This window comes from Zeus faber (genome assembly GCF_960531495.2).
Source record: "Zeus faber genome assembly, chromosome: 19".
Classification (NCBI taxonomy): domain Eukaryota; kingdom Metazoa; phylum Chordata; class Actinopteri; order Zeiformes; family Zeidae; genus Zeus; species Zeus faber.
This window is the reverse complement of record NC_137206.1, coordinates 18863473-18881861: the sequence shown is the minus strand read 5'-3', so window position 1 is coordinate 18881861 and position 18389 is coordinate 18863473. Positions and strand designations below refer to the sequence as shown.

Below are 18389 nucleotides of genomic sequence, written 5' to 3'. Positions count from 1 at the left end.
AAATGGTGGTTTGTTACAAAGTCTCTCACACGCTTCTCAGCGCTGTGGCTCCAGAGGAACTTTAAGCCTCTCCAAAATGTTTTCCGTCCTAGAATGTGGCAAGGAGCACATCAAGCACTGCCACTCAGCTGAGCTGGGCTATAGCTTAGTATATATAATTTTTTCGTACTGGTGCATTTGCCCTTATCTAAACCATACTGGGTACTTGATTGCTTTAAAATAAACAGTCTCTCTTAAAAGAAAGTTCATTAAAAAGAATAGTAATAATAAATAAAATAATTAATTGGACCAATTAATTAATTAATTAGCTGATTAACAAATTAACGAACTATTTAATTAATTTATTATTATTATTATTATTATTATTATTATTATTATTATTAATAATAATAATAATAATAATAATAATAGTAATACTACTACTACTAATAATAATAATAATAATAATACATACATATTAAATTAAACTCAATTGAAATTTCATAAATATTAACAATAATTGTTACCGATTATTATTGTCACATATGAAAGTTGTTCGACAAATAAAGGTTATAATTAGAGTATTGAATAATGTACTGGCAATACCGCGGCTGCATTTCTGTGGGTGCCGTGCCCTGGCGGTATTGGATTTGGGTTCCCCTTCAAACCAACGTGCGGCTGCTCAGTGTTTACTGCTCCAGTGGACTGAGAGGCGGGGGGTGGCACATGCACTCTTCTCTCGAAGCGCAGTCGACTGTTTCTGTTTCTCTGAAACACTTGGTGCGTGTGCCTCGCTTAACAATCCATGACGGCTACTTCAACACGGATCTATCCGCCGACCTGCTGCAGACTTACAGCAAGGTTTTGTCCAAACTGTATTTTAACATCTTTCCGTTAACCTGGTCTGGTGATAATGCGTATTTGACCCACATTTGACGTATTCCTGAACGTGTGTCATGCATCTGTTGATGCGTGACCTGAGTCATGAGAAAGGTGAGTGATATATATAAAACCAATCAAAAAAGACGGCTAAACCGAGTCGAGGTGGGTTTACCCTCTGATGTATCCGTAACTAGATATGAAGAGGAGGGAAGAGTGTGATGCCCAATTCCAACTCTATGTTCTGTGTCTAAAATTGATTTAGTGAAACAGATAAGGACATCAAGTATTAGACTCCGAATGTGCGTAAAGTTTGTCCTAAAAGCACTTTTTCCAACTTTCTGGACTAGGAAACTGCTCCAATCTTCACCTGGATTTAAGAGGTGTAGAGCTGTCCTAACCTATTGGGAGTTCCCAGCAGATGGTGTTCTGGCAGATTCAACACTTGAAAAATATATTGTTGGGGTGGAAAAGGAATCATTTTTGTGAATGATTTTGCACGGGAAGCGATTACACCATCGCTTCAGTGCCCTTTCCGCAGGAACTAAAGTCCTTGTAACTTCACGCTTTTGGATAACAGGCAAGATGCAAATTTGCCACCGTGATAATTTAGGTCCCTCGCATCCCAGTGCCAACAAAAACAAATTAATTCATTCATTTCACCAAACTCAACGGAACGTCATGCAAAAAACAAAATGCAAATGCATTTATGTAAATCTACAAAGCTACAAAAAAACAAAACATTGAAAGCATAATGTTTCCATTGTGCAGCTCAGACCATGAAACTTCAACGTCATTCGCTCCCAAAAGAGAAGTCCCACTCCTCGCTGGAAGTGAGTGCAGGAAGCTTCATAGCTAACGTACAGTATGTCCTACGGTGAGGCAGGAATATTTTAACCACTAGTCAAACTTTCAGCACGGTTCTTAGGAGTAAAGAAATTGCAATTTGTCACAGTGCATTGCACTGCTGCCTCACAGCAAGAAGGTCCTGGGTTCGATTCCCACTTGGGGCACTGGTGGCACTGCGCTACGGAGGGTATCTCCCCATGAGGGGCCTTTCTGTGTGGAGTTTGCATGTTCTCCTCGTGCTGCGGTTTCCTCCATGTAAGAACCCTCACTAAAATAATGCACAAGAAACATTGTCTTACCAGCGGTTGAAGTTGGTCCCCGGGCGCTGTACTGTAAGCTGCCCACCACTCCTGGCCTGCCCCCCGGAGGAAGGACAAGCCTCGGTGGGAAAAATGCGGAGAAGACATTTTACAGCCTCCTGAGTTTGTGTTGCACTGCTGCCTCACAGCAAGAAGGTCCTGGGTTCGATTCCCGCCTGGAGTGCTGCTGGCACCGTGCTCTGGCGGGCTCCTAATCTCCCAATTAGGAGCCTTTCTGTGTGGAGTTTGCATGTTCTCCCCGTGCTCACATGGGGTTTCCTCCATCTAACATCAGTAAGGACCCCCACCAAAAACATGCACACATCACCATCGTCCGACCAGCGATGGACATTTGGAACCAGGTCCCCTGTCGCGTCGTCAAATGTCGCCCACTGCTGGGTGAAATGCAGAGGCCACATTTCACCCGCCACCATCCAAAAAGCATGTGCGTGTATGTGGATGCATGTGTTATAGTGTGCCGTGTCCTGTGATCAGTAAAGATTCTTCTAATTCTTCTTCCAAATGGGGTCGGAACAATCTGCAGTTGAACACACACACACACACAGTACATCCAGCCTCACATGCCTCCAGAGTCTCCTCCTCAGCAGACGGTTCAGAGGTGCAGAGCCCTGAGCAGGAATCCTTGATCGACTGGAGCATCTGTGAGGTCTCCGTGGCCTTTTAATAACCCCAATAACACAGCTACAAACTTAACCCTCCTATCAAACCCAATTCCTTTTATTATCGCTCCATCTGTCAACAGAGTGAAACCAAAAGCTTTTCTGCCTGGAAGCAGCAGCTACACCTCACCGCTTGGAGGAATGTTCCCACGCGTTACTTGTATCGGGAAAATACCAATGACACGTGTTTTAATTGAATTCCCTTCTTAACACCTGTGATGTGCTATTTATTTTGGAACATTTAATGGTCATGTGTCATGTGTCATTTGTACGCATGTCTGCCCAGTGAAAACAGTGTGTTAAATATCTAAAACGTCTTAAGATGGTTGTGATCACGTTCTGGTAAAAAGAATAAATAATAAAATCCTTTAATTTCTATTAATATTGGAATTTGACTTAGCTTAAGCATCTCAAGACTAATAATAATAATAAATATAGCTGCATGCAGCAATAAATGGGGTCCAGTTTAGTCATATAAGGTACGTATTAAAGGTTTCCGAGGTTCCGTAAATAAACACACAGAAAGAGACGGTTCCTCCAAAGGTTCTTAGAACTTCCTGCAATGAAAAAACGCCTTCTGTGGCTGATTATAGTTTTCGGGGTTTTGTGAAACGCAGAACCAGTTACAGTTACAAAAACTATGCAGTCCACAAGTAGCAAGTCGTTGGATGCGAATGACCTCTGAGAGACAAAACTTGGACTTATATAACTTCACGGATGATGATGTTACAAAGCAGGCCACTCCTATAACAAATAGCGTTACGTTATTATAATGTTCTTCTACTTCATTCATTTCTGCTCCAAATTGACATCGGTACTGATGAAACTTGAACTGAAAGATGTCTGAAATGTCCGGCTCCAATGAGACCTCAACCAGGTCTGTGTGTACCGCGGTTGCCCTGTTTCAGATACTTTTAGCCCGAAAACTGCCAATAAGATTAATAATAATAGAAATCAGAGCAAAAGCAATGGCTCCTTTTGTATTCTATTGATCACTGTGTGTCTGTACATGTTGTGTAACTATATGAATGTGAAACAGGGCGTCGCTGTATAACGGGAAAAGGTTAAAAAAATAAATAAATAAAAAATTGCCTAGAAGTGAATCTTGTTCTGAGGAAATAACAATACTTAAAATACCTCGAAACTCCAAACACAACTGAGCGCTCGGGATCCATTGATCCGTGATCCGCGGGTAAACAAAGAGGAGGAAAGCCCCAAACACTTCTCCTGACACTGGAAGAATGGTCACTTCGCTGGACAAATCACACAATCTGGAAACCATCGGCTGAACCCTCCGATGAAAAAGCCTTGAACTGAACACTCCATTGGAATGTCCCAAGTCAGAATCAGATAACATTCCTGACTTTAAACAATAAACACATAAAAAAAAAAAAATCGATGAAAGCTTTGGTATTTTAGATAGATGAAATTGTACCCCATAAAGACCAACCAACCAACCAAATCTCCTTTGTTTTTTTTTGGTTAATAACAGCCTCTTGGAGCCGTTTGAATGTGTTTCCTGATGCATTATGTTTTGGCGCCAATAGAACTGTTATAGGAACATAATGTTCATTACAGAAACACAACCATGACTGTCAAACATTAAGTAGCTGCTGCAAAACAAATGGGAAATATGGAAATAATTAAAAGTTTCTCAGGCAACCCCGGGGGCAATAAACAACATCACAGCCAAATGTCCCATCACGACACCTGTGGGTCTATTTGGTCGCAAACTGTTCCCTTGATGCATCTTAGCCGTGAAACCGGACTATTTAAAATGGAAAAAGGAAGGGAGGAAATTGACAATTTCTCATTATGGGAGGCCTTACCAAGGAAAATATTAGTATTAGGAGGAAATATTAGTACAAAATACCATTTTAGAGGTAAATTATTAATTTGATTGCAGAGGAAACATCGTTGCATTGCAGTGCAACCAAAACGCTACAAGGCCGTGGATTCAATATCATATTTCATATAATACATTATACAGTGTATTAAAAATAATATTTACCTTTGTTCTGGTCGCTGAAATAACTGAAGTAATTGGGACATGTTATTGTAACCACCTCTCCCAGTTTGGCCGAGGGCCAGCAGGCGATGTTGTCCCACATCCCCTGGCAGCCTAACAAGAGGAGATATTACTATTAGAAAAACAGACACGCACGCACGCACACACACACACATAATAGTATATAGTAATTAATTATAAAGTATAATAGTAATTCTTATTATAAGACTATGACTATTATTATTATTATTATTATTATTATTATTATTATTATTATTATTATTATTATTATTATTATTATTAATAATAATAATAATAATAATAATAATAATAATAATAATAATAATAATAATAACAAATAACATATTTTTTTATTATTTCTAATAATAATAATAATAATAATAATAATAATAAAGTTAAGTTTACTGACAGAAATTTCAAGGTGATTACAAACGTAAGTTTGTTTGTGTTTTGGAGGCTTCGCAGACTGTACCAATCTGTGTTCGGAAAGATCACATGCATTTATGGATAGGGATCAAGTTGCTTTTCATTAACATGAACCCTGCATTTTTTTTTTTTTACAACCCCAACAGAAGCAGGACAGCTGTGACACTCTGCGAGGAACTCAATCAACATGATATCAGATTGAGACACTAAAGAAAGATGAGGAGAAAATAAAAACACAAAATTGCAATTATTCTGAAAATTACAGACTTCTATTGATATCTATGTGTGGATTTTCCGCCTGTGAAGCATGTACATGTAATAATGTCCAGCTGGACATTATTTTGGCCTTTCAGCGTTTAAAACAAATGTATATATATGGTGGGGTAGATATGCTGGGATCATTGCAATAACCCATGAAGAAAAAAAACTGTTTGAGAGCAGCACACCAAGAAACAGGCTATTACTTAGGTTCACAGCAAAAGAGAAAATGTGAAGTTCGATTTCAGCTTCAGACCCCATCACCACTCTACCAAGATTGGAAAGCCATTTGTTGAGATAATCATCACTCTTTCAATCACAAAGAATCCAGTGCTGGGACACTAAATTACACAAAGTTTTCGTCGGTGGCCTGGAAAAATTGCAGCAAGAGCGACAAAAGTCGGTTTCGGTCAAGGTTTTTTGTGTTTTTTCCTTGGAGAATTCTGCAAAAGTTAAAGTGGATTCCTTTTCTTGCCCCGTGAATGTCTTGCGCCAGCGTGAAAGCGCCCATTACAACCCATGAGACCATTTTATATAAAGTTCTGTGCAAATTATCTGCAGGCATCCTTCAACCAGACTCCCCCGAAAGTTCTGAGTGCCGTCTGAGGTCTGACATAGACTTAAGCAACACAGAGAAAACCAGTACGTTTCTAGATGTCACGTCGAAGCAGTTTTCACTTCATCTCTCCCACATCAGGCTTCGAAATCTTCCACTGGCCGATCCGTTCCAACTCCATTCCCCTCCTTCCGCTTCTTCATATTTTAGCACTTTCCAGACATAACTTACTTCAGACATTGTCAACATTAGGGTTGCGACCCCATATGGAGTCATTCAATATGCACGCAGTGTTGCTGGACATTTATAAGGCTGATATATTGATATTTGATTGATATATTCTGAATGAAAATGTAGTTAAATAGCTTTGACATCATCATAAATTCTATATAATGCAATCGGAGCTCTCCCCACACTATGATGAAATACTGTAAAGGTTCAAGTTCAAGTTCAAGAGATTATGTAGCCCGTGTGATACTCATATTTAAATGAAACGACGAGAAAAATAACATTTTGCCTCAATCTGAATTGTAAAGAATTTAAAAAATTTGGTTCTGTGGAGAAAACAAACAAACAAACAAATAAATAAATAAATAAATAAATAAATAATATAAATAATATAAGGAGAAATAATTTATTTGCAGTAAGCTGACTGTGCATTTAGGGAGGCCTTCTTTGTTCATTGTGTGGATTCTTTTAAAGACATTCAAAGAATATGTAAAGATGTTTTGATATCTTGCATGTTTGCCAAACAGCTATGGGTAAGAGTTGAATACATCATGCATGACCTATCGTCTGCAGTGAGTTAGGAAATAAACCAACGACAACCAAGTTAAATCTCTGCAGGTGTAGCTGCAACCTCGCCTGTAACACCATGTGAAAAATGTTCTAAAATAACAGACAGTCCCCCGTCCCAAAACTATTTTTCAAGGACCACTGAGCGTTGTGCAGTTAGGCTCCGCGCCTCGATGATTCCGATTGACTGACAAACAATCCCCAAGGGCTCAGTCTTTCCTTGAATGATAACGTTGCGTGCCTAAGGTCGGATGGCAGGCATCCACCACAAAATATATCGTCTTATCTATGTCTTATCGTTTTTATCTTTTTATTTTTACCTGTCCTGTTTTTAGCAGGCAGGGTATAAAACAGAAAGGATCGTCCCTGTAATGTCAATTTTAAATATTCCTACTGTGTCTAAATGTTTTTAAAAAGCTATATGTGACAATCAGCAAAATCTATCACAATTATAAAATAATTACAACTTAAATTTCAATAGTTAAAATGCTATCGAGTGAAGACCATTGGGTCATCGTGTTCTGCATTTCATTATTTAGACCATCAAAAAATTTTTTTTTTTGCTCAATTAAAACAAAAACTGGTACAAAAGTAAGACCCAATGATAGAAAGAACATAGAATTGTGTATTTTAAATATAGAAAAAGTAAACTTAATGACTTTTAATTAATTCAAATGTTGTATATTTATGCCATTGGGGTGGGTGATTATGATTGTTTTATTTTTTTTAAATTAGAAGCAGAAAATGTGACATCCCTATAATATAAAACTCCAGACTTAAAACTCAATTTAAGATACTCTTCACTCCCTCTGACTTTTTAACGAACCTCGGAGACCCTGGGACACACTTGTCATTAACTATTTACACCGGGTCACTTTTTTTCCCTCCTCCTTATCTCTTCAGCGAGCGTCATTTTTCAGTCATGAATTCCCTATCTGCCGCCGCTTCCTCTACAGGAAGGTACGGCGGCCACCGCAAAGGTCACATCGCTAATAAATGGATTATACACGTGTTTGTGAGCAGCCGTAAGTTCCAGCCCGACAGCTCCGTGCATATGCATCCGTGTCATCGTAGAAACGACGAGGGACATAAAAATGGGGGATATTTCCCGGCAGCTGGTGTATGTCAGGCTTCACCCCACACACCGTGGGAAACGACCACTGGTGAGGACCCCTCTCGAAAAACACACTCCAACGCCCCAAAAAGCTCATTGGAGAGAGCAATTATCCGTGTTGAGAGAACAATTATTTAGTTATATTTTTTATGTTTAAACATTTGTCCTTTATTACTTCTATGTTTCCATTTCCCCGTTCCTTTGTGTCTTTCTGTTCTTATTGCCATATACTGTAAAAAGACATAAATGTGTCCCTTCCCAATGTTCCTTGCGTTTATCCATTTGGGATTTTGGGAAGTTTTTATTTGCTCTTCAGAGTGGCAGGAGCATTGTTGAAGAGTACTTTAGTATATTTTTAAAATATGTACTTACTTAAGTATATTCCGTTTCCGAGCCTTTGAATTTTACTAATTAATTTTACTACCTTTCAATAAAAATATCTATACTTTTTACTGCACTACATTTTTACTTAAGTAGAAACGTCAATGAGGTACTTTTATTACCGAGTACTGGATGTTGTAAAATGAGTGAAATACGAATATTTACTCATACTATTCTACTTTGTATTAAATGTGCAGATTAAAATGAGGCTAAGTATGTACTTTCCAACGCTTAAAAAGGTTTGTGAATTCACAGCTCTCTTTGTCTGTCCCATTCCATAGATATGCATTTCTGCGTATTCATTTCCTATTTTTTCCAAATGTCTCTGGAACAAACAGGACATGAATACGTTTAAAGTTCAGCAGAGAAGTGTGTTTGTGGAAGAAAACCTGAGGTGACGTTCCCCGAGGTGCTGTTCTCACACCGCTCCCTCTCCAGCTCGATCTCAGTCACCATGTCACACATGTGCACGGACATCACCTGTAGGAGATAAGATAAGATAAGATAAGATGAGATAAGATGAGATGAGATGAGATGAGATAAGATGAGATAAGATGAGCTGAGACAAGATGAGATAAGATGAGATGAGATGAGATAAGATGGGATATGATGAGATAATATGAGATAAGATAAGATAAGATAATATGAGATACGATAAAATGAGATTAGACGAGGTGAGATAAGACAAGATGAGACAAGATGAGATGAGATTAGATATGATAAGATATGATAAAATGAGATAAGGTTAGATGAGATGAGCTAGGATAAGATGAGATAAGATTAGATAAAAATGAGATGAGACGAGGTGAGATGAGATAAAATAACATTAGATACGATTGGATAAGATGAGATAAAATGAGATAAGAAAATATAAGATTAGATAACACGAGATAAGATAAGATGAGATAAGACAAGGTGAGACAAGATGAGATGAGATAAGATAAGACGAGATAATATAAGATCAGATGAGGCGAGATGAGATGAGATTAGATGAGATCAAATGAGATGAGATGAGATGAGATAAAATGAGGTGAGACAAGATGAGATAAGATAAGATGAGACAAGATGAGATTAGATGAGATGAGATAAGATGAGATAAAATGAGGCGAGATGAGACGAGGCGAGATGAGATGAGATGAGACGAGATGAGATTAGATGAGATAGGACTGTATTATTACCCGGGGGGGGTGTTCAGGTGTTTCAGGAATCATAAAAAGATTGAAAAATAAAAAATGAAATAAAATGTATGAACAGTATAAAGAGCAGTTTGCAGAGAGCAGTACTCGACTGGCTGACTGTACGTTAACTCAAAGTGAAGTACAGGGCGTGTTTTAAACATTTCCATATACTTATATTTGATAAACTATTCAGTTTTGCACTTCATTGAACACAACTATACACTGTTTATTTATTTCTTGACTTTTTATTTTGTTGAGCTGCTTATTTCTTATTTATATTCCTGAACCTAGACATCTGTGAATTTTGTATGTGTCCTCTTACTTCATGTTCCCGACTGAGCTTGTGCAACGCCGGGAATCTCCCCCACCCCCCTCCAAGGGATAAATAAAAGACAACTGAATTGCAAAATCTTGCAAAAAGAAAATGGGTGGCATTCTCAAGACTTTGATAAGGCCCTCGGACTTTGTTTTTGGGAGATATTTGCTCGTAATTACCAATTATTCCATCTTCATTGTCATGGTTGAATACGCCACACTATGGTAATAACCAACCAATGATACTGAATATTATATGTGTGCAATCCATACAGCACTCACTCTGAGGCCTGTTGATGGTATCATGCAAATGGATCAGGAAGGAGAGAGAGAGAGAGAGAGAGAGAGAGAGAGAGAGAGAGAGAGAGAGAGAGAGAGAGAGAGAGAGAGAAGGCCGAGTAATCTACAGCGTTTGTTCGTCTTGGTCAACCGCGGCTGACAAACTGAAGCTGACAGAGCTGCTGCATTGGGAGAGCCACAGACTGATAAAGAGCAAAAGAATCAAAGAGAGGGAGAGTGAGAGAGAGAGAGAGAGAGTGAGAGAGAGAGGGAGAGCGAGAGAGAGAGCGAGATGAAACCGATCTGGAATTGCAAGACAATTCGCCCAATCCAGCTATAACATTAAGAAACGCACGCCCTTAAGTACAGCAACATACTTAAAAAACACAAAGTCAGTGAAGGGCAAAAAAAAACCCCACACAGCACATAAATGCACACCCACACCTGTGTTCTCCAGCTCGAGGTGGACTTGTACTTTTTGGGTGTATCCCTTCCACAGCCCACATCACCGCACTATTAATATTGAACCTGCAGCGAGCGATCGTGGTGAATACGCAAACTCCCCGTTAGGTCTCGCGTCTGATCCCCAACCCGTGCTGCACAACCACTTCACGACATCGCTCATCGGGGGAAAAGGGGGGAGGCGCGCCGCCGCCGCCCGCCGCCGCGACGAAGCGAAAGCCCAACACGCAAAGCGGCGACCGGGCGACTTCGTTTGCGACGTCGTTTGCGACGTCTGCGCCGGGCCGCGCGATGGAGTGTGCACCGCCGGCGTAATGAGCCGGCGAAATGAGACGAAGCTCGGAGAGAAAAAAAAACAACGTCCGCCGCCTAACAAGCCGAGGGGAGGCAGCCTCCGGGGTGCGCTCTGTGGATGAGATTGGTGAGATTTGTGGCTTAAAAAAATAAAGAAATAAATAAAAAAGTCTCCAGGTTGTTTCGGGTAAACTTAACATACTTGTTTAGCAGTCTGACCATCCATCACAATAGAAAAAAGCTAATAAACAACCAACAAGAGAGGCTTGGTACGCCATAATAAGACGCAAGCAGGCTGAGAAGGAGCTACACTTGGATTTATAATACACGTGAGATCATGAAATGACCTCCATAGCAAATTATATAATATACCATGGCACGGGCATGAACCAGCAAAACAAAAAGCCCACTTAAAATCTTCCATGAAACGTATGTGTGCTTATCAAGGCCGGCAACAACTCCACACCCACACCGTTTACCTTAACCGGCTGCCAAGCCGGCCGCCGTGCATCAGCTGTTGGTTCCCAAGACAACAGCTCTTGGAATCTCTTGGAATCTCAACAGACAGGTTGTTGAATTTTAATCATTTTATAATTGATGAATGATCCAATATGTAACCCACATTTCAATATTAAGAAAGTGATATCAAGTAGAGGGAAACTTAATTAATTTAATGAAATCAAAAAAAAAAATTGGGTCATATTTCACTTTATTTCTTTTTAACTGACTGATCTTGTTTCAGGGGAAGCACTCCAGCCCTCAATATCTTCAATGAAGTCTAACTTTGTCCTGTTTGAATTTGTTTATCTGTCATAGTTTAAAGTTTTTTGCTCGCCTGATTTACAGTTGCCCTGGGCAACCGGGCAACTGTTACGGTCGAGCCCTTCTAATGTACGTCAGCAGCCACTGGCGGTCGGTGGAGTCTGGATCAGACGGAAATAGTATGCGGTTCAACCAATCAGTGGAACGCGGTTTAATACAAGATCAATACAGGACATGACGTTTCCTTCACATCTCCACAGCAAGAATTACCGATGGAACAATATTTAAACTTTTATGATTGCTAAAGGGATGCTGAAGATATGAATAAAAACAGCAAAAGCACCCTGGCAAGCGATTTCCAAACGCATAAACACGTAATTAATAACATTTTTGTTAATGTTTGCGTGACCTAAAGTAAATGCTCTGCACGCTCCATTTACAATATACTAAATGGCGTTCCTTTAAAAACACCTTTTTTAAAAGAAACTGATACGAAGCACACACCGACTTGCAATTTCAATCTCATCATGTTTTCTAAGAGAGGGTCAAATTGTCGCAAATACAGTTTATTTTATGCCAGGATATGTTCAATCCAACTCATATCATTATAATATAAAATATCATCAATACACAGTTTATGAAATATGTAGGTGTCCACTTGTAGCTGCGGAAAATAAGATCGTACCTAAAAAAACTTGTTTGATGTGCCTCGTACTTTGATGGTGCGGGAATATAATAAATACAAATCCAAGTAACACCGTAAAAAACATCTGTAAAAGACATTCAGACACTTAAAAAGCGCAATCCAAGCCATCCAGGTTACAAGTTAGGTACCGTATATACAGTATACAGCCTTGAATAAATTTCTCATCACCTTAGGGAAAACCCCTCAGGTTGATTTGGGCGAAAATAAACGTAAATTATACTATAGAAAAGTGGCCAAGCCACTACTTCACCAAAATAATCCAATCAGCTTCTGTTTAAGAAAGCCACGATATTACTCATAAATAACAAGTGGCATTGGTGATCTCACAGTTTATGATTTACAAATACTGCTTGAGCACCAGTGTTATGTTGAATAATGCTCTGTAAATACATAATGACAGGAAACAGCATTCATGGAAGATTTGACACAAAATGCGATTTATATAACTACTTATCGCACAGCGCGGACAGCGCTGTTCAGCTGAATTATGCAGGGAGGGAGATTTTCCACCAATTTCCAGCTAATGGGCCAGAAAAATTGAAAAACATTGAAAACATTTTTTTTTTCTCGGGGCTCTCTTGCAAAATAGATCAACATCTCTACGAGATTCATTGATTCATTCAGTGATCACTCACTCTAGCGCATACAAAACACCTTCATGTTCCTCATGACCTAGTGTATTAATCTGTTTCCCGAAATGTAGAAGCTTAAAGTGAAGAATTTGGATATTGTTCTCTCATAGTTTATGTACATGTACATAGTGCCGCTTATACTGATGCTGTTTTGTAATTTACTGCACTTTCAGCCAGACAGGCATTTCTCACTGTAATTTAACGATGTTAAAGAATCCTCTTGTAATTTTGTCAACGTGTCACTACACACAGGGTTTAGTTTATGAGACTAATCAAGACCTATGGATAAACTACAGTCGTTTGGCAAAACCTGAGCGGGGAAAACTATGATGGATGACCTCAGAGCCCTGTTTAGTTTTTAACAACTGGTTCATTGTTCATCTTCAAATTCAAAAACTCAAAAGGGGCCGATCTGCAATGGTGTAGAGGCCACATTTGGACAGATCAGACGACCAAAAACACCCCAAATGAATAACGGGGCTTCAGTCGTCCCTGACTTTATCTCTCAGAAAGAGACGTTTTCGGGAAAACCAGTTCGGGGCCAAATCCCAAACTTATTTTCTCATCTTCTTTTTTTGGCAAAAACAGAAATTTGATTGCCAAAGGGCAATTGGGGCGGCGAACCGGCGGCAACGGTTATACGCGTTTTTCCGGCGGGAGGGCGAGGGAAAAGGCTTGTCCTGCGGAGACGCGGCGACGCACAATGACGAGATGCACAGAAAATCTGAAGCCGCTCTGTGTGTGTTCTCTGTACCAGAGGAAAGTCAACAGGGGGCTGAGTGAATCTATTCCAACAATGAATTAGATCAGATTACACGGAAGAAGCGCTCCGCTCGTTTGTCTTATCGCTTCTGAGAAGTCCAGCCGGTGGCCGCGGCTTCCCCAAACAGCACTAATGCTGCATAAACAATAAGAAAACAGGGAAAGTTTTTTGCGTCTCGTCCCCGGGGGGAGAAAATGGACATTTAAATGGAATGTGTAGAGGAGCATGCACCGTGTTGACTCAGAGGATCAGCCGTCGCTCTTTGTCGGGGATGTTTGATTAGTTCATGGTGTATCATCTCGAATAACGGGTCAGGCCAGAATACACAGCAACCCCCGCCCAAAAACAAACAAAAAAAACAAAAACATAGTGAGGGTTCAGAGCGAGACTTTCTGATAAAAAGGGAGGGCTCATTTGCGCACCGGCCCGGACGCTGAAGACAAATGTTGAGGTGTCATCGGCGCACGAGCACCGGCGCGGCGCTCATCTTATCCTCCGCTGTGGACACAACTCAACCCCGCCGCGGATATATTGTGCAATCCATCAATGTGACGTGATCTCGCCGCGCAAAGATGAAGTGGCCTCCCCCCGAGGCCTAGAGGACATGCAAAAAAGACATAGACGAAAAATTTTTTTTTTAAAAAGGTGCCGTAGTACCGGCGTTTTCCCCACCTTTTTCTCTGTCGCGGCCCCTTTTTTTAGAATTCATTTACGATGCTATTCAGCGCTTAAGAAAATGTCAGAAACACGTAGAACCGTGCTCGCTGTTGCGGCCTGCTAATGGTGACCCAAGACTCCTGAACCACTCGACCGTAGCGAACAAATCATTTCAAATGACTCAGGAGTCGGGGTGCCACGGCGGTCGAAAGAGTGGGCGATCGAGAGACTCTTCAAATCCACAAACTGAAAATAATAACCCAGGACTTAATCAAGGCCCGAGGCAAATTAAAAGGGCAAGGCGCTGGTGTGTCACAGCAACGGAACCAAACGAACCAAGACTTGGAAAATGGGGAAAAAAATATACTCGAGTAAACAGCGAAATCAGGATGTGATCAGCCGATCGCAAAACCCAGCGATTCCGCCGCATATATCTGACCCCGGAAAGTGTTGTTTCGGCGGATGAACCACGGACACCATGGCGACCGCCCGCCGCCGCTGCTTTCGATCACCTTTGTCCGTAAACTGAGACTCCGGCAGTTTACGGCGTCCCCCCCCCCCCCCCCACGCCCACCCGGACGATAACAATCTTTTTTTTCCCCGGACGATATCGATGACGATTCTGTCGATAACCCGACTACGCCATCCACCGAACTCTCTGCTTTTTCAGTAATCACATCAATTCAAATGCAGGTGAACACCTCCATCTCATTATGACCTGAGCCCGCCTACTGCGCTTCACCGGCGTACTGAGTGAACGTCACCAAACTGAATGACCCGTCAACAACCAAATCCCCCCCCCCCAAAAAAAAGAGTAGAACGTTGTTCTGAACGAGAAGTCGCTTTCAGAGTGAAACTTGTTCTGATCAACACGGAGCTGCTTTTACAGCTGGGAATGACGAATTACATGAATTATTACAACCTCGCCGTTTTTGCCAGGTTCTTAGTGTTGACCGTTCAAGGCCCTGCTGGTCTGTTCCTGTACAAAGTACAAGATAACCATCGCATAAAACCCCCGACAGCAGGAGTCAAAAGAGACACTGATACGGTGTGTGTGTGTGTGTGTGTGTGTGTGTGTGTGTGTTTGTGTGTGTGTGTGTGTGTGTGTGTGTGTGTGTGTGTGTGTGTGTGTGTGTGTGTGTGTGTGTGTGTGTGTGTGCGTGTGCATGCGTCTGTGCATGTGTGTGTGGCCGGACAGAGATGAGGAACATGTTTATTCCTGTTCTAAACTTGAATGGGCAGGGGGCTCTAAATCCTCCGCGCCCCGTTTAATCACTTTGCTCTGTCACAGTCAGGGTTGATTTGCGGTGGAACACAGTGGGTGTGTGTGTGTGTGTGTGTGTGTGTATGTGTGTGTGTGTGTGTGTGTGCGTAGATTGGACACTTCCCTGCATCTCAAACGATAAATACAGCCGATATGTCTTGTGCAGTAAAAAATGTGGGGGTTTGCTGGATGCGCTGAAGTCGATACTGTACACCAGAGCTGCTTGTGGTCCCTCCACCTCCTCTGGCCACGTAACACCGCAGGGGGAAGTTCTGCGAGGCCGCAGACTTTACATAGCTTAACTAGATGTATTCATTAAACATGTCAGGGTGTGTTATTGTAAGGCGGCAGCCAAGAGCAAAGATAAACCGGGATACGCACCGGCAAACGTTTAAATGTTTGACATACTAGCGCCTGTAATGGCCATTAATGCAGTATGTCAACAATGACGTCCTATGTTGAAGCATTAGAAGTTTCGCGTTGGGTCGGCTCTGAGAGCATTAAAAAATAATAATAATAAAATAAAAAACAGCTCATACGTACATACATACATGTTCAAGGGCTATCTGCCTCGGCTCCTCAGTATCTGCCATGAGGCTTGACCCAAGTCATCACTTCTACTTGCCCTTATCTTAAAAGCAAGGGCAGATACTGTAGAACTGATGACGATTTCTTCATATTGCCATGGACATTACATCATCTTGTCCAAAGACACTCACAATAACTACATTTTGCCATTCGCCGTCGAACCGCCGGTACGTCACAGTCCTCGTCAGAAAAATATTCAAGAGGGAAAAAGTTTTTCGGACCCATCCGTCAACTCTGAAGACAGGAGAGGGCGCGCACGTGTTGTCAACCAGTGGCGTGCAGCCTGACCCTTCAGACATCCTGGTTATTATTCAAACTACCCTGAGGGGCCTTTGATGAAGGTTTCTGCAGAGTCGCGATGCCATCGGCACGATATAATTACCACTCACAAGGCACTTTAAAGTAAACTGCAAATCAGGATCACTGTCAACCGAATCATTGAATGTTTTGTAAATTCTCAAAACATTCGCAAAACTAGTCACCAGACGTAGACTGTCTGGCCGGGAAGGCTTATGAAGAACTTGAGTATCTGAAAGGATTGGTTCGCTATTTCTCAACAAAGGCCTTGCTAAAATGTTTGTTCCATAATTTACAACTGTTCATCTCATTGAGAAACCTGCCACTCGGCTGCAGCTTGTCACCGTGTTTAATGCAGACCAACGGGGCAAAGGTTTAAGCCTTAAAAAAAACAAAAACATCTCCGTTTCGACAATGAGAAACTCCCATGACAGTCTCCGGACATATTTTAAGTAAGAGAAATATTGGCTTTGATTAAAAAATTAGTTTTTGAGAGCGTAACGTCGGCCACAGTAAGTTGCCAGTAGGAAGCGGCGCACCCTCCTGTTTCGAGTCTCTCCAGTCTCTCTATCTGTGTCTAATTATTGATCTCTCTCTCTCTCTGTACCATCAGTAAGCATCTCGATAACTGTGAATGTATCCTCAAATGAATCCGACGTAAACCTCATTTGGATCTTACCAGCTGATCAGAAACAAATTGGGAGAATCCCTCAGTGATGCCTCTCATCTTTTCACACTTGATTTCACATTCCCATTCAAGTTATCAGGGCCGGAGCGCCGGAGCTTCAACAGCATGTTCCGACCATGATTCATTCAATTTAGGCTCACACTGTTTTATTCAAATACACCACACCCACTTTGACTTGGACACTGAAGTTTTCACATCTTTCAGTCACTCTTGACAAATTTTGACTTGACAAGCTTTAAAATCCCTGTATCTTAAAACTAGGGGAAAATGTCTAAATTCTTATTGTAAAAACATATATATATCTATATATATATATATACATACATACATATAAAAACATACATACATACATACATACACACACACATATATGTATAAGTGTGGTATAAGTGTGTATATACACTTATACACTTAATACACTGCGTTCACACACATACTATATATACACATACATATATAAACATATATATATATAAATATACACATATAAATACATACACACATATATATATATACACATACATATACAAACATATATATATACACATAATATATACATATATACACATACTGTATATATATATATATATATATATATATATATATATATATATACATATACACACACGCACGCACACACACACACACACACACACATATACTGTATGTATATACATATATAATTTCTAAATGCTGCAAACACATCAACGATAACACCCAATTTAGCTGACTGGCATTGTATTATACAATAATTAAAAACATTGGCATGATAGATAGAAAGATGATGTGATTCGCGTGCGTTTAAACATCTGGACCACATCACTATGTATTATTTATATCGCTTTAAATAACGCGTATATTTGTATTGTCGTTCGCTCTTAACTTTGGCGAATTATCGTCCTAATTAACGATCAACCCCGCCCGCGCTTACGGCAAAGTTGCCGCAACTTGGCGACGCGCAAGAAAACCCCGCAAACCACTGTTCCTCCGCACGGAACGGACCGCGCCGTTTCCACTACAGCAGACCAACAGTTTTTTCTCCGAGCGGGAGACACTTACTTGGGGCAGGAGCGCGCAGCAGAGCAGCAGCGGGAAGCAGCACCACGTTGCCGCGTCCATCGAGACTTGTTGCCGCTGGAGATCCAGTTGTACTGGGCGCCCGGCCGCTCGGATGTGAGGAGGAGAACTGTGCCGCGGCGCTCCATCCGAGCTCAGCGTCCTCCCCACCTCCACCACCACCACCCAGAGAGCAGGATGGA

General features: G+C 41.0%; 1 protein-coding gene across 1 annotated transcript in view; it reads right to left on the bottom strand.

Annotated features, from left to right (window-relative positions):
• The window catches only part of vipr1b (vasoactive intestinal peptide receptor 1b), a gene marked incomplete at both ends in the record, with an annotated part of 35598 nt that extends 26888 nt beyond the window's left edge, over positions 1 to 8710 (bottom strand). Inside the window, 2 exons of the mRNA XM_080020366.1 lie at positions 4698 to 4808; positions 8635 to 8710. Of these exons, the coding sequence (XP_079876492.1) occupies positions 4698 to 4808; positions 8635 to 8710 (187 nt within the window). The remainder of the gene's footprint in view (positions 1 to 4697; positions 4809 to 8634) is intronic.
• Between the last annotated feature and the right edge of the window lie 9679 nt (positions 8711 to 18389).